The following is a 25,614-nucleotide window of genomic DNA, read 5'->3' on the forward strand; positions in this document are numbered from 1 at the left end:
ATAAATAACATCTTTTCAAATCGATTTGATCTCAGGTGTTCTGGAGAATCGGATTACCTCGGACAAACAGTATGGGGCCATTTTGTTTTCTTTTTTTTTCAGTTGTTTTATTGCGTCCCCATGTGCTTCAGTTCTTTAGGAGATCATTGCAGGCTGTTTTTGTGTACTGAACGTCAACTACTTTCCATTGGCACGGCGGTGGGTGGGTAACAACTGGATTTTTATTCTTGGGTGAACTTGTCCTTTACGGTGGCTGATGTTATCTATCATTGGCAAACTTTTGATAAATATTGTTGTGACACACTGACATTGCTGAGCCACTTTGCTGACTCTTCTCTACTTTTCCTGCTGTTGTTCAATATATTTGAGCATTCGTCATCATCATATTGATGTGACTCGTAACTTGTTTTTTTTTTTTTTATCCTTGAAGGTGTTTGTGAAACAATTCTTGATCTATAGAAGCAATTTAGAAATCCATAACGTATTCACAATGTAAAGTGTATGGGCATATGGAGAGCAGGTTGGTTGGTTCCCTCGACAAAGAGATGATGGGATTTATTTGTGGTGCTCATCCCTAAATAGGACTAAATACATCAAAAATTAATAACTTATACACAAGATGTATTGTGAAAGATGTGAAAAATTAAGCATGTGACCAACAGACCTTTTTTTTAAGCATCTTCCGGAAAACTCATTAAAAAGAAAAACAATGACTTTGAGACTTGAGAGCCAGAAGTGAAAAAAAAAAGTAACCCAGGTTCAAGGACTCATTTGGTGCGGCACATACCGCTGGAAATAAACGCAGAAGCTAGCAGTTGTCTGACCTTCATACATCACATTCTAATTAAACTTGAGAACAGGTGAAAAGAAAAAAAAAAAAAAACGTCCATAGAAAAATACAAATAATCGTCTACAGTTCAACAGCAAGATAATTATCAAGAGACGGCAGATTCCAGTGCTTTCAGATTAGTAAGAGAATGAAGGGAAGGAAGCAGAAGAGGGTTAGTTCAAAACGAATGACACTTCTAGGATGAGGGATAAGACATCTTCAAGGACAACAAGTCCCTCTTGAAGTCTTAGCTCTTCTTTTGTACTTGGTGGTCTTCCTTCACGTTTCACCCAGAACATTCTCGCTTTTGAGATGATTTTGCAGAAGAAGTGGATGAAGCCCTTGCTCTTCTTTGATTTAGTGCTATTTCAGTTTGGAGGCAGTCAGCGTCAGACTGAGACCTCGTCACCGGACATGATGCACTGATGACTGAAAGCAGGGCTTGTCTGTTCCAGGAGGTCTTTAACTTTGGACAAAGTGTCACGAGGACTTGGTGGAGATAAAGCAAGATCTCATTTGTTAATGCATTTCTTGCACATCTGTTGTACTGATAAACACGTGATTTCAAATAAGACAAACCCTGCAGTAACAGCTCATTATCAGACCGTCTCCCGTAGAGAGATTCCTGTGGTCACATTAAACATTTTCCCCAGATGAAATGGTGTCAGAGAGGGTCCTCAAATTATGCTCCGAACGTGCTATCATGTTATTCAGTGCAGTCTGAAAATTCACGTCAAAGTTCTACAAAACGATGCAAAGCACGCACCACAGCCTCTCCACAATAAGACGTTTCAGCAACGGTGACGTGACTTGCTCTATTGTACGGGAGCGTATTGCTGCAGCACAAGAGAAAACAGAGCAACACTATCACGTTACAGTGTGAAAACCTTATTGAACGAACGTGATAAGTTTCATGGTATCACAAGCGGTGCAGAGGAAGTGATCAGTCCTCCCCCCTCTGGAGGTCCAGTCATTTCTCATTGATCAGCTGGAGGCACCACGGATACAAGCAACCCAGCACAGCTGCTGAAACGTAGCGCGTTCTTACGATATAAATCAGCAAGTTTTAATGTGAAACAGATTGAGTTTGTACAATAAAACTTTGCTGTATAATGCGATCCCGTTATTTCAGTTCTCATCCTCTAATGAGACCCTGACAATTGCAATAAAACACACGGTGGGAAGCTGATGCCGTTGGCTCGTTAATACTTTTAAAACTCTCTCAGTTGAAGCAGCTTGAGCATCGTTCGGTCGGCGCTGAGTTTGAAAGACTGAGACTATGACTCAGACGTACATTCAGCAGATGGAAATAATGCTAACATTGCTCCTAGTGATTCAAAAGTAGCTACTTACTTACTCAAATACTGTGCTTTAGCTAATTGCTTGTTACTTTTAAGATTTAAGAGATTTTACAGCATCCTTGATATGACAAGCTCTTAAAATCCAACATGTTATCGGTCATCACCACACATCACCAGATACTTTATAACAGTGATGACTGAGAGACTGTAGAGCCATTTGAATCTTATTTTAAATGCACTTAATGCAGCTTTAAGTGCTTTCAAAACTTATAGGGCCTCTGATGTTCAGATAACAAATACCACTACTTGTTCTTTAACTCAAATAAGATTTCCTTCAGGACTAACTTGTAAAGACGTGTTTTTACTTTGCTGTACTGGTGCTTCAACTCAAGTAAAATATACAAATAGTTGCTGCCCCAAATGGCCTCATTTATTGCAAATGTACTTCTCAGTTGTGAAAGTCTTGTTTTGCAGGTAGGGTCGTTTGTCAGTCTTTGAAATTGGCTTTTGTTATCTTAATTATATTGTACTTGTTTAATTTCACTCCTGCTGCATTCCTTCCACTCTTTATATTCCACATCTGGTAGGTTATGTCCTGGAAGAGGCATCCGTCTGCTGCTTTCTCCCCTCCCCTTTCTTCCATTAAGGGACTTGCATCAAATCATGGGAGGTCACATTCAATATCACGCCAAATGAAAATGTAATTTACTGACACTGATTTTGCAGATAGATAGGAAGTTCTTCAGTATTAGTCTGACACAGAACGGTATCTCCTGCTTGTCCGGGCTTCTTGTTTTTGTCATAGCTTATCTACATAAAAACTCACTTGAATATCTGGTAATAGAATGGCTTTCACTGCGTCCAAATCTATTGCACAGAACAATATTTGCTGATACAGTTTTCACTTGGCAGACTGCTCTTCTGCTGGAGGGAACAATATTTCAGGGTGCAGGTTTAGCGGGCTTTATTGCTCTCTCTCTCGGTTCAATTATTAATTTGCAAAATTATTTTATACTTTGCATGTAAAATATACAAGAAGTGATGATGCATTCTTGCTCTGAAACAGGAACACCTCTTTTGGTGTTTTCCCAGTAATGGCTGCTGTGAGCGATCCACGGCTCAAAAGTAACACGATGACGGCAGGTTGTTACACTAGCTGTCCTCTCTATTTATGTGATATGAGTGGCCCAGAAAGTCATCATCACCCTCGGTCATCCTCCCCCCCGAGGAGCCCACAGAGTGGACGCCGCAGTGCCGACACATGCTCATCACAGGCACTATTTGCTCGGTGAAAAATCCCCCTCTTTCTTTTTTGCTCTCCTCCACTTCGTCGCAGTCTAAATTTAGCCTGATGAGTACGTCTGGGTAGGCAATGTTGTGCTGAGCCGGGCAAATCAATGTTTCTTTATCTGCAGCTCAGGAGGAAATGCATGCCTTTTCTGCTTCCAACAACAGTCCCCTCAGCTTGATTGATCAACAGTCACGTTGATGTCGTCCGGACCTCTCTGCGGCAACAAGTGGACGTGTGTGTGTCGCTGCCTGTGCGAATGTGATTTTCACTCTTAGTGGGTTTTTACTGGGGACAGAGGTGGCAATCCAGATAGGATGGCATAAACTGTTAATAGAACTCTTAATTTGGTGGTATAAGTGTAATCAGACTGTTAATTCATCAGTTGTATGTACCCATTACTGGGTCACTAGAATGACAACAATTTAATAATAGTAATTTAGGCTGATAAGAAATCTGGACCTCACCCACTGGATATTGAACAGCATCAATTTAAGTTATGAAATTGAAATGTTCAACATTTTGGGATTTCTTGCAGGATGCTAACAGGACGATTGATACCACTGTCGTGTCTGTATGCTAACTATGAAGCTACAACCAGGAGATGTTAGCTCATTAGCACTGATACAGGAAACACAGCTAACCAGGCACTGTTCACAGGAAGAACACCCACAGAACACCTCTAAAGTTAACTGAACACATTAGGCTACATATGGTTTGTATTTATGAATTTAATAGGGGTAATGTGCAGGGCTGTTTCATTGTGAGCCAGGCTAACCATTTCCCCCCTACGCTTCCAGTCTTTGTGCTACGCTTAGCTAGCCAGATGCTAGTGTCGCAGGGAGGAAAGGGGCAATTGTAACGTCACAAACCGTTGACGTCTCAAGTTTGTGAATGTTTTTCTGGCAATATCACAAGACTGAACCACAGGCTTGAACCCAAATCAAGGCTAAGGCAAGTTTACAATTGGTCCTTTTAAGTCGTTTCACAGGGGGTTCAATCAGTAAGGCAGAGCTACTGTACAAAGGCATAAGGCTGGTCAAATCATGAAGGCTCACAAGAAACTCACACACAGAGAATGCTAGGACATTGTCACAGAGGAATAAAGTGGAAGTGCATGACGACGAAACACGAGGAGAACAGAAAAGGTAGCTTAACTAGCAGCACAATAACTATCAGTGCTCATTCATTAGGTATGAAAGTAAGTTTTCTTTATTTTCAGTGTTTTCTGCATTCTGTCTCAACCTTTTGTTTCTATGAATTTAAGTCTGTCTAGTCTTGAATCCGTTGAGTTTTAGCCATAGTGATAGCTTCTTGCTAGCTTGTTAGCTTGCTTCTACAATTGTCTTACACTTGCTCCTGACAGTGTCCATCTTAGTAAAAGCATCAAAGTAGATTGGTATTATTGTTTATTCTAATAATTTAAGAAAAGTGTTATGTGTTCAGTAAAATGAATGCACTCTGTTAATGATGTATTTGTGTCAAAATGCTGTTGTTGGGTTTTTTGACTCTCAGTCTGGGAAAGTCGTTAATTTCCTGCCAAGAGCTGTTTTTTTTTTTTTTGTTTGTTTGTTTTGTTTTCTTTTTCAGTTGCCAAGTATTGAAAGTCAGATTCAAAATCAGGTTGGAGCAATTTTAGACATTTTAAACAAGGGGCATTGGTAACGTCTCAGAAATTAGACAAAACCATTAAGTTTATTATGCTAATGTGCTGTGCTGAAACCTCTCTGCCTGCCAATGGACAGAATGATGTCTCATAGTTGTGAGAGTTTTCTGCCAAGACTTCAAACTTTAGACTTTGGTTGTAATAATTTGTTTAATGGATATTAAGCTTTTTCCACTGCTGTATGTATATTCTTTGGAGTTTATTGAGGTTAGTGACACTTACACAGTAAGAAGGTAGGCCCATTACGTGTGCTGCAGTTGCTCCTGCAGATGTAACTTTTGACTTCTTGTGTTTCAAAGATCATTGTGACTCGAACTGTTGCCTTTAAAAATACATTTACATTTTAGGGCATTTAGCAGACGCTTCTGGCAACCAGCACACCAGGAGCAGTTTGGGGTTTACTATCTTGCCCAAGGACACATGCAGACAAGGGGGAATCGAATTAGCAACCTTCCCGTAACAAGACACTGGCTCTACCTCTGAGCCACAGCCGCCCATTTGATGAGTATAAACAAATAAAACACAGATAGAAGGTACCTATATAACATTTTTTAGTCCAAAAATGGGTTTAAAAGTAAAAACAAAACTGAAAGATTGTTGCCCCTCATTTGGCGTTCACACATGAGAGTGACTCAAATCTTGAACATGAACATGAAAAATGACTTTGGTTTAATATAAAATTTGCACCTTAGCACATTTTTGTGGTTTAGAGCCTATCACACACAGGCCTAGACGACACTGCAGTCAGACACTGTAAATTACCTTCTTGTTAGCCCACGGTCCTTACAAGACCTCATGCATATTTGACCATGTATTCCTGGTAGACTTTCTCACAACCACGAGCTGCTGTGTATCCACAGACAGTAAGAGGTATATATGAAGCTTCCCCCCTGCTGATGGTACAGGGAATGATAGGCGAGTAGCTGCAGAAGCTAATTGTCTGACTGCTTCAGGAGGCAGGTTCTGTCCCTCTCCTTCATCAGCAAGTGTCCTCATTAGTAGGTACTGATGAGCCTGGCAAGGTCGAGTCAGGAAACTTGCACGAACCGATGTCCAATTAGAGTCACAGCCAGCAGGCTTCTCTGCCTGCAACATTTCATTTCTGTGGTTATAGCGTTTTAATTTAAGGAATAAAATAGACCCGTTTACAGTAATTTTAGAACAAGTAGGAGCTCTTTATTTGGTACGACACAGTGCTAATTACTGGAAGAAAAATCTCACTCCCACATCAGTGAAAACATTTACAGAACTAAGTTTGTTTGTGCAGCTTTTGGACTTGCAAGCTACAGCAAACAAGTGATATCAATCCCATTGTAAAGGTGTAAAGGTAGCATGGTTAATTGAAAATTGGGTGACTGAATTCACCATTAACTTCACCTGGACAGTTTATCATGCTGTACAGAATATCTAATTATAATTCTTTACTATTAAAACATAGGGATAGACATTATTTTAATTAGTTGTGATCAGTGTTGTAAAAAGTACCCCAGTCATACTTGTCAGGCCTGGACTATAAAGAGGACTCAGATGGATAGTAATTCGAATTCAACAGGCTTTTATTCTGAAATTCAAATGCTCCTAGACAGAGTGACAAATCAACAGACTGTGAAAAAGTTACCTGACTAGTCTTAGAACAAAGAGAGGAAAAAATGAATGACTGATTATTGTATCTGATGTTCAGCATTATTCTGCTTATTAGAATTAGTAGGGTTAAATGTTTTATATGATTGCAGATAAAATTACTGGTAAGTAACTTGTAACTAAAGTTATTAGATAAATGTAGTGGCATGATTAGTACCATGTTTGCCTCCTCAATGAAGTGGAATGGCATTATGAAATTGAAAATGGCAATACTCAAGTGAAGAACGATTACCTCAGAATTGTACTTTAGTACAGTACTTGAATAGATGTGCTTAGTTAGTTTCACTCCATCACTGACTATGACAAGTTCAGGAGGTATGATGCATGATTCAGTTATGGCGGAAATTAAGATGGCCGACAGGGCTCTATTTAGAAAAAATGTTCTGTAACGGCACTACTGTACCAATTATTATGCTTTTTTGTAATGTTGGTCTTCAGATGGTGAAATGTCAAATCAATGTGGCAAGTCAGAGTACCGTGAATGACAAGATGTGAGGTGAGTCCTTGACTGATTGACCCACATACAGTATGTCTCGTGGCTACAGCTGAAAAGACAGGAGCGTCAGGCATCTTCAACACACAATGTTTTTGTGGATTTTTGTAAAAGTAGATGCCTAAATGGGAAACGCTTGGTCCCCTTAGAGCTCCAAATCAATTCAAAACCAATTTCAGCACATATAAAAACAAAATATATCACAGTGACAAAATGTCTGCCAGTCATCAGCAGCATCACTCTTGCAGGAGGAGGTGATGAATGCATCAAATGGGTGCTGACAAGAGTAAGAGGGGTATTTTTGTCGATCCTTGCACATATAAACAATGTATGGAAACCACTGCTACAATAGCAGCCTGTCAAAAAAGACTAGAAAAGTGAGTGTAAACCTATAACAGAAGAAAACTAAACCATCTATTGCAGTGTTGTTGATTTTAACCAACTGAATCCATACCGACCGTAATTCAAACACACCAGAGACTCCTTTCAATATCAATTTAAGTTTTAAAATTCAATAAGCTGAACCGTACTGACAAGCTGCAGAATGTAATAAAAGCTTTCACAGTGCATGAAGAGCTCACGTCTCCCAAGAAGCTGGTCACAACCCAGCCCAGGATTATGACAAGACGGGAGCACATGCAATAAGACAACCAAAAGCCAAAGATGGGGGGGGGAATGCCAGCTGTAAGGTGAAGGGCTTTAGAGCTTTTAAACTCTGGCAGTCAGAACATGACGCCACTCTGTCCACCAGGCTCCAGGAGGGAGAGACCAGCGCAGGGGTTGTCACACATGCCTTAAATGCTGGAGCCATCAATGATGTATGAGCTGCCAGAAACACACACATTCAGTATACTGTACATGCAAGAGAGAATGACCTCAATCTAACCTAACAAAGGAAAATGTGCAGAAAATGATGTTTATTTTGCTCTATATTAGCATGTCTTTATACTTCTGATGAAAAATAATAAGATTATCATGAAGAATTAGCATATCGACTTTACCGCTGCTCCATACCACTGATCTCTCTGCCGCTTCATTCTGATTGGCTGACAGCCAGAGGCTGCTGCCAAGAGTTCGATGTGTCCAAACAGAAACTGGTGCAGCAGAAAAAGAGGAATCAGATTGAGAGATGCAGTTGAGAGACCAAATAAATCCTTGCCACTAAAAGTAATGTTATTCTTATTATAAGAACAGTGAGGTGATCCAGGAGGATGTCTGAGGGCTAGATGAAGCATAATAGAAGTAAAAGCTTTGATTAGCTTGCATGTCATGATTAGATACAATATGTGTTTCTCCCTAAAGTGAGAGGAAATTGTGGTAAAAGCCTCCTCAGAAGGAAGATTCAGAGGCAGACAATGACTAAGATAAACATTTATCAGGACTAAGACAGGAAAGACATTTATCATGTTGCGTTTGTACCGTCACTCTTTAGCTTTACCTCTGAACTGCTGAGCACATCGTTTTCAGAGTGAAGAAAATCAGCCAAATTCATCAGGGCCAATTAATCTAAGCTATGACGAAATCAATATAGACGCTCCTCTACTGAAAAGGTTGTTTAAAGTAAAGCGCCAGCCTTACCTTTTGGCTGTTGCTAAAAGTGATGTTTAGACTGATAATGATTTTATTAACATTGTGGGCTCCATAGTCTGAATTTGCTGACAGTGTAACTCACTTGAAGGCAGACTGTTGTCACTGCTGAAAGCTGGTGCAGAGAATGAATGTTGATGAATATCAGTCTAAGTGTCGGAGCTGCTGTTGTTGCTTTCATGGCCTAGGTGAAATGCCATGACTGCCCAATCTGCATTTCTTAAAGCTGCACCAAGCCATATTGGTTATATTAGTAATGGATGACATGAATATGTGAAATAGAAAGATGTCTCAACCTACAGTTTACGGAACAGATTCCTTATTCAACTTTTTACCTATTCCACCTACCTGCCGTTGTGGTAAGTGATTTTTTAAAAAAACATTTCAGTGTTATCACCAAACTCTGCAGCTTCCATCAGCTCTACTGTGTTCACCTATTTTAGCTTACTGCTCTGGTTGCAGACTCTGCTCTCACCAGCAGTGTTTGTTCCGATGGCCCATTAATTGAAAACTCCAACTGTCTGAAAATATCCCAATGGACAAAAACACAACTGTTGTCCCCAAAACAAAAATCTACCCCTCTGAAGACTTGTTGTCGCAGAAACACACACTCTTCCTTTAGTTTACTAATACCCCTTTAAACTGGACAAAAAACCCCACTAACAACTAGTAACATCTGGCTTCTGTCTTTACTGAGAAATGGCCAAATTATCATTCATTCTGCGCTGAATGATTCTGCTGTAGTCTCGGTTGTTTATCGAATCCAGCTGTGATTGGCTACCATCACATTGTCTGTGGCCTCCTTATCAGTACCTGATCCTTTTCAGCTGATTAATACTGAGCATGTATAACTCACAATACAGATGAGAAAGAAGAGAAATGTCTGACTTCTTAGGTGCTTCCATTGTCAGCTCTGTATTAAATCAAAAACAATTAAAAACAAGTGTGTCCTCTAGCTATAGGACTTTTTATTGTTTGTTGCTTTTCCAGTGTGTACATGATTACGAATGTGGAACACAAGTAAAACAAAGAAAAAAAGACTTGTGGGGAAAGAAGTTAATCAACTATTTTTAGAGAGTTTACCGACATTTAAATCTGCACTTATAGTAAATGGTACCAAAGTGGGGTTAGGGTAAGGTTTACCCTTGCTGATATTTAGAGAAATGGGCTTTTTTCTTTCTTCAGGACAACAAACTGTCTGACACTCCAGTGGGACCTTTTCCAGACTATTGGGCCATCAGAACAATAATGTTGCATCCTGTTTTGAGCCATAGCAGGCAGCCTTACGCTACATAACTCTCAAAAGAGAGCAAAAGGGAGAGGAAGGATTGGACTCGCATTCACCAGATAAATGCTCAAGTTGCTCTGTGTCTGCTGGAGTTGTAAATAGATATTACTAACATATATGCCATAACAAAGATCATATAATTTCTGCATCTTTTTAAACCATCTGATGTAGTGAACATCTAATCACTGGATCTCATCGTTGGACCTGAAACCTAGTTCTAGACATGCATAAACTTGTTTCACTGACAAAAATTATAATTGTATCTCATACTGTAAATTGGTAAATGACATCACTTCCACGTAGTTTGATCTGTAAATTGAAACACCTGATCTTGTGCAGAGCACATACCCCACTGCCTCTGTACTATGATTAATGTTGACTGCATCTTTGAAAACCCTGCATTGTCCCAGTATTGGGTTTCGCCAGGCACTTTCCATTAGCCCTGCTTTGGACTCCCTCCAGAAAATCTTTTCTAAAGAAAGTCCCTGAGGTCTGGCCCTGCTGTGCCTCTTCCTCTACATATCACATGTTATCTTCCACCCGATAAAGCGCTCGCCTGATGGTCTCAGTCAGCCTTCTGGAGGTGTGGCTGCAGAACTGCTTCTCCTCCAAACCTCTTTAATGTCTTTAGATCACATTAGTTTACTTCACACTCACTACTATCTACTTTATCCAGACGAGTTATTGGTTTTATTGAACTTTAAAGTGTTTTCTTACCTGCCTTTGCATATGTTTGGTCAATAGTATTGCCCTAGTCTTGACAGAGACTAGTTAAATCACCTCTAGGCAGTTCATGGGAGACTGTCAGGAGGAAGCTTATAAGTTTCTGTCTTTCAAGTGAAGAGCTACTGAATGGCACAGCCTGTAAATGTACTCACTGTGTGATGAGACCTGGCACGCAGAGGCAGCAGTGACAGCAGACTCCATGTCATACACGTGCATGTTATTGGATCTTCGGTACACTGGTGTGCAAACATGTTTGTGTCGGGTCACTTGAGGTTTCTTATATGAATGATGATCATTTATTTTTCCTGATTTGATCTGCACCCCGGCCTTCAGTTCTTCTTTAAAGCTTTCGTCCTTCCATCCTCACCAATTCACTTGTTTACTCATCCTAACTGAGCTACTGCTGCTATAATTTGGCTTGTTTCCACTAATAAAGGCGCCACCCAGGATCTGCAGCTCTAATGATTCATTCAGTCCCCAACTGTACCCACTTAAGCTCCAGGAATTGATTAGCAGATGGTACATTATAATATCGCAGCTTTCACACAGCTGAACATTAAATCTTATGTTGAAATGGTTGGTTCACCCCTAACGTTATCCAGCCATACAGATAGTCATGCTTTTTAATTTGGATTATTTTTTAGTGAAAGCAGTTGTCTCAGTGCTAACTGTAGACAGAGGTGTGTGGTTTATTCACATGAAGTGGGACGTTGTAACTGAAAGACGCGTTGCTGTTAAATTATCCAATATTATTTTTCTGTGCTTTGCCTAGCAACAAAGTCTCACTGGACATTCCTCTGCTGTTGTATTAGGATGGAAGCACAAGTTTTAGAGATGAATCTCAAAACCGCAGCACATTCAACTAAACTATGCTCTTTATGAACTTTGGCACTTTACATTGCCATCAGACAGCCTTTTCCTTTGGGACAACACTCCCTCAACCATACAACGCTCGTATTTTTACACACAAGCCAATGCTGTGCCTGCCCTGCAATGTATTATGCGACAATAATGTAAAGCTCCAGAAATGTTCAAAATATAGTGTATACAAAAGGATATATATTTGTTGTGGTGTTCCTTCTTGTAGGAGGTTAAAATACATCCTGTTGGTACAGTGCAATGCTCTGCTTCCATGTCGTTGCTACATGCTGATCCACTGTAGGTAATACACTGATGAGGGGTAAGTGCCTCGTACAACCGACATCAAAAGGCCCAAACTATCCGTTTAATGCATGTGTATGGGTACTGTGTGTGTGTGTGTGTGTGTGTGTGTGTGTGTTATGGGCCTGTCTTGTGTGTGTTATGGGCCTGTCTTTAAAAAATAACAATTGGGTGAAAACACTGAATTTCCCCTTGGGGAAAAATAAAGTGTGTCTCATCTGTCCTTCTCCTTCTTCTTCAGGCTATAGTTTTTTTTATATATCAGAACCTTTTCCTATTACCTGATTGCATCAGATGGATTGCAACCATCTGAGAAAAGCCTTTAGTGCCATTATCTGCTCTTCTTCCGATGCAATATACTCTCCAGTTCTGATTTAAGTGTTGCTTAGGCAGCATCTATGCTAACCTCTTGAAGAGATGCCATTGTTGTTCCTCTTGCTGGTTGTCAGACCTACACAGCTGTATCTGTCAGTAGTTCCTCAAAGGTAGCTGATAGGTCCAACGCCTGTATTGGGCCACAAGCACATAGTTCAAAGCCGAGCAAAACGGATTTGTGAAAAATCACACAATCATGCAATCTTGTGAATCTAGCTGCCTTGCAAGGTTACTTTTCAAATATATATTACAGTATCAATCTGTTTTTAGTTTAAATGGTTCTCTTAATGGGGACACATCTATCTTGCAGATGTTGGCCTGATGAAAAGAGGTTATGCTGGAAAGACGAGAGCATTTGCTAATTAGGAAGACATTGGTGAGAAGTCTGCATTTGGTTGACATTTTAGCGACGTCTTCCCCATACTACGCCCTTCTCATCTAATGTAACTCACGCTGATGTCTGCCAGCCCTCTGGGGATTGTGTCTTTGGTTGTGCTCGCTGGAATGTCAGGTGGCTTGACCCATAACCAACATGGTGGTCACGACCTACTTAATACTGGAAGCACAAACTTTGGGATTAATGTGAAATAGTAAACCATTCTCATTATTCTATTATATTATACATCAAGCCAGCTGTTGGACCACTGAATATAGTAACTTCATACCTTTGCCGAAAATTGGATTTGACAAATCTGACATACCATAAAAAGAGAAATCAGTAACAGTTCTTGTATGTTTTCTGTCTCTTCCAGCTTCCTCTTGGTCTTCTCCTGTCTCATTCTTTCAGTCTTTGCCACCATCAGAGAGTTCAAAAATAGCTCAGAGAGTGCCTTGTACATCCTGGTAGGTCCCGCTTTATCCACTGTAAACCTTTTACTCCATTATACAGCCATGCAACGTGGTTAACATCACCATCTCCGTTCCTCCCACAGGAAATTGTGACCATCGTGGTATTTGGAGTGGAGTACATTGTGAGGATATGGGCTGCCGGCTGCTGCTGTCGATACAGAGGATGGAGAGGGAGGCTAAAATTCGCCAGAAAGCCTTTCTGTGTCATAGGTGAGAGGTCGGGGTCAGCTTGTGTCATTTATCTCTCCATGCTCTCTCAGAAGAGCGTAGCACGCAGACACATAACTGTTGTTTCATTTCTTCCATTCTCCAGTGCTTAAGGGTTTGAGCGAGGATATGACAGTCGTCTTTGTTTTGCTTTCCTGTGATTTTCAGCATATTCCTTCTCTTGAAGTTATGCTCAAGACAAGGTGAAACTAGATTTGTAACCACAGCAACCGCTATGGAAAAAATTTGCCCTCAGGTCAAATGTTCAAAGAGATGATCTTCGTTGGACATGTCAAAGTGATCGGTCTGATTTGATATGCTATCTCTGGCTTCCACTTCATCCCAGCCAGCGTGAAATCATATGATTGTGTTTGACTTTCCTTTCAGACATCATGGTGCTGATTGCCTCAGTGTCTGTACTGGCAGCTGGATCTCAGGGCAATGTTTTTGCCACCTCGGCCATCAGGAGTCTGAGATTCTTGCAGATCCTGCGCATGCTGCGTATGGACCGCCGTGGAGGCACCTGGAAGCTGCTCGGATCTGTAGTTTATGCCCATAGCAAGGTGATCACTGTGTTCACTACAAGGCTTAACCTCAAGTTGACAGCACTTTGACTAAAACACCACTCTCAATTTTTGGGATTCGAGGGTAGATGTTATCAGCCAGCCATATATGGTGATTAAAACCAAATCTAATTTACACTGCAGGCAAATGAACTACACTAAAACTTTCACAGGCAGTGGTTTCAGAGGTTTTTTTTATGTGAAACATATAAAAAAGTACTACCCTTTACTTCTTTAATTATTTTCCACTTCTAACACAATTTTTAGGTGAATCAATAACTTAAAATGAATCAGTTTTACCCAAAAAGAATGCAGAGGAGGTGAAAGAAGTTGTTTCAGCCCAGAGTAATGTGTGCAGTCTTGAATACAGGTTCAACAATCTCCATAAATAATATTTATGACAAAACCCAAGGCTGAAAGAGTAACTCAGTGTGTCGACAGGTCTCAGTTTGCATATGTTTAAAAAAGCGGTATCAAGCCTTTTGTGGCTCCAGAGGAAGCTGCATGTAATCTGATGAACTGCTCCTAGTGATGTTATTCAGTGGCTATGTTGCATTGTGGTTAATGTAGGCACTGGGTTTTAAAAAGCAGTCCAGTGTTTTAGCATTCTTATAAACAAATGATCAAAATTGATACAGCAGAATCAGAAATCTTTTCAAAAACTGGCACCTACATTACCTACAATGCAACTTAGCCAGAGAGTTATTACTGGTGCAGTTTATCAGATTACAGGAGTCACAAAAGGCTTAACACTACCTTTTCACTTATGCAAGCAGTACTCTTGCAGACCTGTAAAAACAGACTGATGTGTAAAATTGCCTACCAACAAAGTTCTTTACTGTTCATTACCTGGGTTTTTCATTTCAGGCAACATACATATTGTGTATGCAGGCTGTTGTGTTACATTTGTGGGGTTTTCCTTAAAATGGATTTTGAAAAGTGAAGAGAGAGTGACAACAAGTCCTGGCCATAAGTGGAAATATTTTCTTTGAGTGGCACCTTATCAATAATGCTCCTCACTGCTGCCTTCAGTTCACTGCCTAACCCCCTTCCTCAAGACTTCTTTATTAAACTGGCAATACATTATGTCACATCACTGCAAATAAAACAGACTGCTATTGGAATTATGCTATCACCCTTGCTACTACATATATATAGCAACTTGTATTTGCGTCTAACTCTGAGACTTAGGGTAAAAATGAAGACATAGACAACGTCTTGGGTTTTGAACCTATAGAGTTGAAGCTAAAAGTGCTTCCCCCTTTTATATCCCACTCCTGTCCTATCCAAGTAATTCTGTTGAGGTGAGAACATTTTTCTCTATTATCTCTAGTATATTTTTTGAATGAGCTATGAAATAGAATTATTTGCTTGCACTAATAAGCTGTTGTGCAGCTGTGTATTTGTGTGTGTGTGTGTGTGTGTTTCCTAAGTGTTTTTGTGTGTGTAATGTGGTGAGCAGGAGAGAGGGTGGGTATGTGGCATGTATGGAGCTGAGGGAAATAAAAAATGTTTATGAAATACTTGGTTTGCCACAGAGGGCAAGCGACTCACACAATCTTGTCCAATATTATTACAGAGGGGCCATTTTTACCAAATTGCATGGGTTACATCAGCACTTTGTAAGGCATACTAGATGACACGTTATTACTTTAGAGTCCCTGATGCTTATTGTATTGGTTTTCTCTGTAGGAGCTCATCACAGCTTGGTACATAGGCTTTCTGTGCCTGATCCTGGCTTCATTCCTGGTCTACTCTGTGGAAAAAGAGACAAATGAGGAGTTTGATACATATGCTGATGCTCTCTGGTGGGGACTGGTAAGACTAAACTGACTTTAAAACAGGAAACATGAAGGTTCTGCATCCATTTCCCCAAAGATCTACAACCTCTACCACATCTCTTATATTATGTAATGTCTTTGTTTTATCTTTTCACCAGATCACTCTCACCACCATCGGTTATGGTGATAAGGTTCCCAAGACCTGGAATGGACGTTTACTGGCAGCCACATTCAGCATGATCGGGGTGGCCTTCTTTGCACTCCCTGCTGTGAGTATAAGGCCTCTTCAGGCTACTTTAAACCCAGTGGCGCTGGCAAAGGTTTTAGCTTGAAGTGCTGATTCCTAAGAACTCATTTGTTTTCACTGAGTCCCTATCCATCATGGTGATCAGTGCTAATTGTCTAACTGCTCTGCAGCTGCCTAAGAAACAGTGTGTCCAGTTCTATGAAGTGTTCTTCCCTCGATTTCTTTTGATTAAGTTTTATATTGTATAAATGTCACTCTTTGTTCTGTTCTGTTTCTAGCCTCTCATGGTAACTTCTTAGTTTTCCTTTTGTTTTCTCCCAAACAATCGGAACATTAAATACAATACAATAAAACCCACCAGACTGTGAATAATAAGACAAGCAGATGTAAAAACACTAAAGATTAAGTTTAACATGCCTTGTTTGTTCTGTATCCTTGAAATGGTTCTATGCTTGCACATACATGCTGATTTATATTAAGAATAGCTAATTATTTCTTTAAAGTTGCACTAATCACTATTCTTACATCAACAACAGATCAGATGGCTGTATGTAATGTGAAATGTGTTGCACATAGTGATGAACCAACAGAGAACTTTAAACGAATGCAGTTCTGGTTTGCTCTATGGAGCATTTTAGCATCTATGAGCTCATTGTTTTGGTTGTATGGCAGGGAACTTTACGTTTCACCGATGTTTTGGTGAAAGAGCTCAGATAAACAGACTGCTTGCCCAGCACCAGACAACGGACGGAAAACACAACTAGCTGGTGAACGTAGGGGAGAAATTATCAGACATTTCCCTCAGGAGTTCATCAAAACCATATACAGACTAAATGGAGAGTGAATATATTGGACAGACATAGGAAACATGACTCCAAGTCTTGTGGCTCCATGTCAGCTGGATGCAACAATTGGCTAGCACAATACAACTTTGTTAGGTTGGCTAGTAGCTAGGCTATTGTGTTTACAGCTTGCTGTACCGCAACCTATTGGCCCAAAGACTAATTTCAAGTTGGTATTTTCAAATTAACCGAAAACCGAAATAAACCGAAGACAAAAAAGGTTATTTCATGTAGTAAATGTATTGTCTCTTGAGTTATGGTTAGTGCTATAGGGCCTTTTTTGTATTATGGCAGGCAAATTTATGTTGTGGCTCTGTCTCATCAGTTTCATCACCCTTGTTTCGAACCGGCAACTGTCTCAAACAAAGAAGCTCAGATAAACAAAACCTGGCGCATTACAACACTGTAAGGTAGGCTAGTAGCTACTGTGCAACCATGGTGGCATCAAAAAATTATAAGCTGAAGTTGCTTTATTATTTGTTACAAATGTAATTTTCATCCTGGCTCAGTTAGATTCAATAGACCTGGGTCACCTAAATAGAATGCAGCCATAGTTAATTACAGTTGTAATGCTATGAAATGTCTGCTGTGAAAAACAGTACATTGTATGCTGGAAAGGTACTGAATATGATATTATGTATCTAAGTCACTTCATAGCAATTCAAGTCCTTGTATCCCTCTTGTTGTCACTGTGGATGTTACATTTGTTATCTGTAGCAGCCCACTTCCTCTGAAGCTTCCTCTGAAACCACAAAAACTCTGCTGTTTTCTCCCTTTACATTCAGAAAGCGCTCTTATAATGTTGTTATTCCAGTCACTAATGTATTTCTTGGCTGCTGTTTGACATTTCAACTGAGATGTCAGACTTTGCAGTAAGCTTTGAGTGAGCAGCTTTATCAGCACTCAGTTAACAGGAAACAGTCACTGCTTTTGCTATATTGACTTCTGACTCACACTTCTATTTCCTTTGGGCTTTGCAGACAAGTGAGAACTTGTGATATTACAGATTTGTTTCGTTGGATTCGCGCTCTCTCTCTGCTGTAGAAGGGTTCGACAAGGTGTTGGAGGAGGCAGCTTGCTGTTGTTGCAATTCCAACTGCTGGCCTGTAGAGGTCAATGAAGGTCACTGATCACTGTGTGGGCTCTCTGCATCACTCTCAATCTGTTCAGGGAATCCTGGGTTCTGGCTTTGCCCTAAAAGTCCAAGAGCAGCACAGGCAGAAACACTTTGAGAAGAGACGCAACCCTGCAGCGGGTCTCATCCAGGTATATGTCTAATAAAAACTGCACCACGTAAGATTTATCAAACTGAGATAATCTCTGTTTTATGCCCTTGACAAAAAGCTGAAGTGTCTTTTGTTATTCATCTATCTAGGGTGCCTGGAGGTTTTATGCTACCAACCTCTCCCGTACTGATCTGGTGTGCACTTGGGATTTTTATGAGCAGACGGTAGCTGTTCCGATGTACAGGTACGTGATAAAACTCTCTGAATAATGCTGTACATTATTCAGCATTTTCAAGAAATACAACTGTTTTGCCGTATCACATTCTGCTGTCTCCTTTAAAACTGGAAAGCTAGGAGGGAAACTGAGCCTCATTTTATTGTATTCCAAACCCGCGTTGTTGAATCAGATACTACAGTCTTGTTGTGGAGCTTCACACACACCGGTGTGACGTTTCACTTTCTGCTTTAATCAGGGTAATTTTACAGTGGATGAGGCTGCTGTTGGCAGTGACATCTGGGCCTCTTTGAAATGCTGTTCAAAAGACAAACACAGCCAGTGGCTACTTTGTAAAATTAACCACCTATATATCTGTCCAGCTGTATGAATCAGCAAATAAGCTGCTGCGCCTGACTTTCACAACACAGATTTTTGCTTTTTGTGCGTCTAGAAGTAGAACATCGCTGCCTGTCAGTACGATTAGGAAATGTTTGGTTTCATCCCAGTAGTAATTTGAGGTGAAAAGGTGATGACCAGCAGAATGGATAACTGCCAAACTGAATGGAATTAGCTTTGATTTGTTTTAGCCTCTCAACACAGAGTTGGAGAAACTGTCTTGACATAATGCTCTTTGTCTTTTCCCCAGACTTATTCCGCCACTGAATCAGCTGGACCTGCTGAGGAATCTAAAGGGCAAGTCATTCAGGTAAAAACAAGGCAATAATAGTGATGATGATGATGACGATGATGATGATGATGATGATGATGATGATGATGATGATGATTATGATTATGATGATGTCATGATGCCAAGGCTGTGACATTTGGAAAAATACTTTGACACGTTAAAGCTACACATATGAATATTATTATATCAACAAAGCTGAAATAACTGTTTAATGTGAAATCTATTGCTAATATTGCCACAGAGGATGATCACCTGACTCTGCAGTTCCCCTCAGCTCTCAGCTTGTTATGATTACATTACTTACTTTTATTTAGCGAAGCCATCAACTATGACACTGCTTTCTTCTTAGCTTTCTTAGCTAACTTATCTCCCCTTGTCATCCCTGCGGTCATTCTGCCTATGCTATGAAATGCCAACAATCCTCCTCTGAAATCCCAATCTAGTCTTGCAGAGTCAGTCAGCTGCAAGGCTGATTGTGCCTACTAGCTATCGGCAGTAATCATGGAGAGACGAGAAGAACAGTGGCAGGACATCAGAGGGAATCCCATATGAAATATGGTACATTTTCACCGATATAGTTAGTGCAGGAGATCGTACCTGTCCACCCAAATTACCCATTTTTTTTCTCCAGACACATTCCCTGTTGCTCTGCAAGTGATTCTCAAAGCTAATCCAAGTCAGCATGGAGCGATGTTGAGGACTCGCAATGTGTAACATGTGGTGTCTTCTCCCCTCACAGGAAGGAGTCTCAAACAGAAACGTCTCCCAGGTCTGTGATCTGATTTTTGGTTTTTTTTTTTGGTCTCTCTTCACCTCCCGTTGGCTTCTCTTCAATTCTGCTCTTAGCTGCTGCTGAGGCACTCTTCTTGGGGGAGTATGTGTGCAGAATGACTGTGTCTAAATGTGTGTGTGTGTGTGTGTGTGTGTGCGTGAGTATCAGACATGTATGTGGCTCCTTCAAGAACGGTCTTGCTGCATTTGCTCACATGGTGCTCAAAGATCAGCTCACTTTGGCCTCGCTCCCAACTGGCAGCTTTATTAGATAGTTACCAATAAGCTGTTCTTTGATACTCAAGCATCACCTCAGTAAAAGTGATTTTGAACACTTTAAGAGCCTTGCTTGACTTCTATCACACTGTTTTTGACAAAAGAAACAAGTGTAATTATTGACAATGTAGTAACACTTTATCTTGACTTTTGACCATTTGCACATTTTGTTGGACTATCATTTAAAATACAGCCCTACAAAATCATCACAAAGATGCTGGCAGGCTTTATTATCTTTCATATAAGGAAAAATACCTCAAGGCAAAGACAATTAACTATCTGTTAGTGTTGTTTTTTTTAAGATGTTGCAAATTAAACAAACTATAGTTACAATAAAGTGTTACTGGCATCACAGTTTGGCACACACTGCTGTTTCTTGACTGTACCCACTGCTATTTTATCTTTTCTGTGTCTCCTCTACTGCCCACCACTCCAGTAATGAAAATGCACACAAAGACAGACTTTGCGGGTGCTGTCCGAGAGCTATTAGGTATAGTTGCTGCACAGATACTAACAACTGCACTGCAAGTCTGTGTCTGTCCTTACACTCCTATCTCTGTACATCTACCTCTTTAAGCACAAGAGGAGTAACACTCAAATCTGACTAGTCTACTCTTTACAGTGTAATGCAGCTGTCGATTATGTCTCATGAAAAGCTTTATGCTTATTATTAAATTCAAGAGCTAATCTGCTCACATCTTTTACTTTTTCTAAGAAAAGCTGCAGATATACATCTGTGTTGACCGTCCTGTCACAGTTGATTTATGGTTTCTGTTTAATAATGTCGTTATGCAATTGATTTGCTTGCCGCCTTTTTTTTTTTTTTTCTTCGCCTATTCAGCCCTTACAAACTTCAGTTCAGCAGGCAAGGTGCATATTGCTGAGTACCTAACAATTTGTTTCCTTTGACCAATTCCCATGATGAAGCATACAGTATGATGGTGAATTATTTTGCATGATTTGTGTTCACTTTTTTTGCATAGAGTGAGACCACAGTTCTTCCTTTTGAGACGTGCAGCGTCACTTTGCTTCCCATGCATGCTTGCTTGTAGCTTCCTGCTGCTTGCCTGACCCACTGAATGCTCCACTATGTTCGTATGTGGACATGGCTCCTTCTGCTGTAGGACATTGCCCATTTTGAGTTTCTGCTGAGGTAAGATTTATTATCATGTCAGTGCAGAATTCGACAAATTCCAAAGATTACATTTAAAACAACAAAGCAGTAGGACAAAGACATTTACTTACAAATAGTTATTTACTCTAAAAAAGTGTTGAATTGGTTATAGTTCCCTTCTTATCACCTGCTCTCCAGTCGGAAGGCCAGTCTGAAAGACAAAGTATTCCCCAGTCCTTCCAAGGCTCCAGTGGCCAAGGGGAAGACCCAGTCTCCAGGGCCAGAGGACGGGGCTGAGGCCAGTCCCAGCAAAGTCACCAAGAGCTGGAGCTTCAATGAGAAGAACCGAGGGCCGAAGCATGCCTTCAGAGTCCGAGGCAGCACCTCGCGCCAAAACTCAGAGGGTAAGGGAACTTATCTGACCAGATTAATTATGAGCATTAGAGTACAGACCAGGTTGGACACAGCCTGGTCTGAAGGACAGTTCCACTGCTTTTGATTAATTGTACTCATGTTAGGTTAGTCTGTCGCGGAAACAGCATTTAAACCATCATGTAACAGCAAACCATGTAGACAAAAGCCATTTTTATGGGAGCTTCATAGTTGTTTAATGGAAGAGCTCAACATTTTGGACACTTATTCACTTTCTTGTGAAAAGTTAAACGAGGAGATTGATACCAATATCAAGTCTGTGTGGTGAATGTGAAGTGACAGCGAGCGTAGCGCTGTAAGCAGGGGTAAACAGCTTACCTGGCTGTGTCCAAAGGTAACAAAATACACTTACCAGCACCTTTTAAGCTCACTAAGTAACCTGTAACATCTTGTTAAATCTGTCCAACACCCAAAGTGTAAAAAGAACAGGAGTGTGAGCAAGTGGCTCAGTGAGCTGCACTGAGGCACAGTGTAATTGTCCACTTCCTCATGCTAACATATTCACGGTGACAAGGCTAACATGCTGATCTTTGGCAGCTTCTTTTTTAAGTCTGTTAACATGCCAACATAACATTAAACACATACACAACACAACAGCTGAGGCTAACGGTAATATTGTTTTACTGGTATTTATCATAGTCATAATCCTAAATATTAGACATGTTAACAATGACTTAACTTCCAGTAAATGTAAAGTGAAAGGATCATGAAAGTTGATGCATTAATTATGAATGTATGTCTGAAACAGATTTCATCACAGCCCATTCAGTAGTTCCAGTAAACAATCCCAAATCAATAATTTAGACCAAATGGTGGCGCTAATCCAATTCTGCCCAGTGGCCACTTGCAGTATTGCAGAAAGAAAAAAATCCTTAACCCTAAAAAGGATATTCCTGTAGGCCGCAGTTAAAGGTGCTTTAAAAACTTTTGACAGAACTCGAACTGCAAACTACGTCAATAATGACTCTTTTTGATCCATGTAGGTTCTATGAATACAAAATTATTCTAAATCTGCTGCATCATCACAATGTTGAATCTATGGGCCACATCCTAATTTCATGATGACTTAATAGGTCAATTGGGAGCAACTCCAAAAATAACATATACTGTATCACTGTTCCCAAATGTTGCAGCGTATTGGACTTTCAGGGTGCGGTTGCAGTTTGGTTAGATCTTGGCAAGAAAACTACTTGGTTAGGTGCAGGAAAACATTGTGGTTTGGGTTTAAATCTATATGTTACTTCTGTAACTTCGGTTAAAATGTACTTATATATTATGTAAGTGAGTATTTTGTTTAACATGACCATGTTGGAAAATTAAGGTAACTTACTATGGCCCTGTGGTTTCACACTGGACATTAACAGCAGTCTCCCGAATGAAAGTCCTGTTGTTTATCCCAACCCAAAGTAAGCCATGCAAACTTTTGAATTATCAAACAATCATTAAAATCTGCTCAAAATTTTTGATTTTTGTCAAATAACAACAAAGAGATATTTAGAGAGACAACACAGAAGCTGTGGTTTTACGATGTTTCCCTACTTTTGGACAGAGCCAGGCTAACTGTTTCCTCCTGCTTCTACTCTTCGTGTACAATAACTGTCATGCAGGCGAGTGCTATATAGTTTCTTCTGCATGCACTGAATGATGTGAAGAAGGCAAAGATTTTCTGGACATGCTAAAGCCAACATTTCAACATCGTGCTGTGGAGACAGAGGTGTGTTGGTTTGGATTTTGTGTCCAGCCTTCTTTTTTGCTAGAAAGCCAAACTGCATCCATATATCATCCAGGCCACTGTGTCACTCTCAAACTAGTATTCTTGTTCTCCTTCACCATTTCTTTGCATTCTGTTGAACAATTTGAACCAATTCTCATTAGTTGTTTTTCTTCTTCCGCTTCATGGCATGTTAAAGTGCTGATTGAAATGCAGGATGAAGACTTTGGACTGAAGAGTTCTCCAGGTTAGATAAGTCATCATGACATGTCTTCAATTCAGATTGTAGTATAATCTGTAATGTCTAGATGTACTGTATAATTTACCATCAATGTTGACTAAAGCTCATGATAAATGTTAAGTGTAGATGTAAGAGAAGAGAGAGAAGCCCTTTCAAACATGAGCCAGAAACCATTCAGTGGACTCCACAAGTTCCCATGTTTGGAATTGATTTGTCTGCCATAGTCATCCTGCTAGAATCCATAACAAATCTCTTCCCATGTCTCTCCTCTCTCTCTTTTTGCAGCAATTGAAGGTTTAATAAGTAAGACATTGGGATATGTTGTTGGTTGGCTTCTATGGGGGAAAAAAAATCAAAAGATGATTCAGCTTCACCGGTCTGAGAAACCTGCATGCTGAAACCTGCTGAGATTTTTTTCACTTGACATGAACCCATTTTTTTCCTACATGAGTTTCCCCTCTAACAGTGACTAAAAAGGCATGATACTAGCTAAGAACATGCATGTAATGATTTAAGCTTTAAATGATTTAAGCTGATTAGGATTCTAATAACATACATACAATGAGTCTAGCATATTTTTACAGTAGTGGAAGACAAGTTTCTGTGGTAGGTAAGTCAGCTGCGGGTTCAAGTCAAGTGGTGCCGATATAATCCAAATTTGACCCAGAGACGAACTGCCCCAAAGCCCCGCTTTACGTTGCATGAAGAGACCTCACTTTCCCTACCAGATTCTCCTCTAATTTCTGATAAACAGCGATTAGGCCACACCTTTGCCTATATGCAATCTGCTTCAAATCCATAGATTAGCCTTCTGGCTGAACTAAAAATGCTAGCTACAATGCTAATCTAGAGTGTAATTGGTGGTGGGAAGAGAGTACTTGTCATTAAAGGTTCTATTAAAGCTTTATCCCATCAGCACTATCCTTCAATTCTGCACCAAGTCGTATTTTGTTTTCTTTTGTTCCACAAAGCCCGCTCACTACGCTCACAAAATGGCTAACTGGCTTGAAACCAACTTGGTGATTCAATTTCTGCACCTTCAAAGCTAAAAGCAACAGCTGTGCTTTGCTTCTGCCGTGGACACTGTGGAAACAGATGAAATATTCTTTATGAGTGTCCATGTGTTTACTCTGTAGAGGCGAGCCTCCCAGGAGAGGAGATTGGTGATGACAAAAGCTGCCACTGTGAGTTTCTCAATCAAGACTTACCGCCAGGATTGAAAGTTACAATAAGGGCAATATGGTAAGGTTTGCTTTAACACTTTTCTGCTTCTGTAATGTTTTCTTGATCCATGAGTACATAAAAGCCTATCATGGTGTGTGTTTATGTGTTTTCCTTTACATTGAGGTCAGTCTATGGTGCAGGCTTTACAAGCTTTGATAGCACTGGTACTTCCAGTTTATTGTGAATCAAGTTGAACTTCTTAACTTAACTGCTCAGATCTGGAAAGGTGGTGACAGAACTAAAAACAAGTCTGATAGAGCAGTCATACAATCAGACAGATTTAAAACGAATGTCCAGGTCAGTCAAACTTATCTCAAAAATAAAAATAAAAATAATCAACACAATTGTTATAGTTATATTTAAATTATAAGAGGAGGGTGACTGTGCACAATTTTCCCATGCAGTGACGGCTTATAAGTGACAATTTGGGGCACTCACCTTCATTTTTTACCTCCAAATAAAATGGTTCTTGCCTTATTAGACTTGTTGTAGTGATAGTGCCATGTTCCCAGATCTTAGCAATTACCCGGTGAGTTCAAAGTAATTATAACTGACAGAAAGCTACTTAAGTCTGAGTGTGAAAGTTCATTGTTCCATCCATCTATCCATTATCTGTAACTACTTATCCTTTGCAGGGTTGCGGGAAAGTTCATTCTTTGTCATGAAAATAGTTGTTTGACAAAATAATCTTAAAGGTCCTGCGAGTAGGACTTTGTGTGCAGGATTTAGGAGGATCTGTTGGCAGAAATGAAATAGGCCTATACTATTCATAATTATGTTTTCATTAGTGTATAATCACCAGGGAGTACTCCATGTTGCTACAGTTGCCCAGACTGACCACTGATTGTTGTGACAGGCCTTTATAATGAA

The 25,614-nt window shown here is 40.1% G+C and overlaps 1 protein-coding gene across 10 annotated transcripts in view; it reads left to right on the forward strand.

Moving 5' to 3' along the window:
* Window positions 1-25,614, forward strand: part of kcnq2a (potassium voltage-gated channel, KQT-like subfamily, member 2a) — a 37,084-nt gene that overhangs the window by 5,819 nt on the left and 5,651 nt on the right. Inside the window, exons 2-15 of one of the 10 annotated variants that reach the window (XM_037103950.1) lie at window positions 13,108-13,198; window positions 13,288-13,414; window positions 13,799-13,974; window positions 15,667-15,792; window positions 15,914-16,024; window positions 18,015-18,110; window positions 18,220-18,314; window positions 18,934-18,993; window positions 19,715-19,744; window positions 20,459-20,512; window positions 21,335-21,540; window positions 23,479-23,526; window positions 23,806-23,823; window positions 24,657-24,762. In XM_037103950.1, the coding sequence (XP_036959845.1) occupies window positions 13,108-13,198; window positions 13,288-13,414; window positions 13,799-13,974; window positions 15,667-15,792; window positions 15,914-16,024; window positions 18,015-18,110; window positions 18,220-18,314; window positions 18,934-18,993; window positions 19,715-19,744; window positions 20,459-20,512; window positions 21,335-21,540; window positions 23,479-23,526; window positions 23,806-23,823; window positions 24,657-24,762 (1,344 nt within the window). Of the gene's footprint in view, window positions 1-13,107; window positions 13,199-13,287; window positions 13,415-13,798; window positions 13,975-15,666; window positions 15,793-15,913; window positions 16,025-18,014; window positions 18,111-18,219; window positions 18,315-18,933; window positions 18,994-19,714; window positions 19,745-20,458; window positions 20,513-21,005; window positions 21,541-23,478; window positions 23,527-23,805; window positions 23,824-24,656; window positions 24,763-25,614 lie in introns of those variants that run through there. The other 9 variants (XM_037103951.1, XM_037103952.1, XR_005076061.1 and 6 more) reach the window with 9 other exon arrangements.

This window comes from Acanthopagrus latus, chromosome 7, assembly GCF_904848185.1.
Source record: "Acanthopagrus latus isolate v.2019 chromosome 7, fAcaLat1.1, whole genome shotgun sequence".
In the NCBI taxonomy this organism is placed as follows: Eukaryota; Metazoa; Chordata; class Actinopteri; order Spariformes; family Sparidae; genus Acanthopagrus; species Acanthopagrus latus.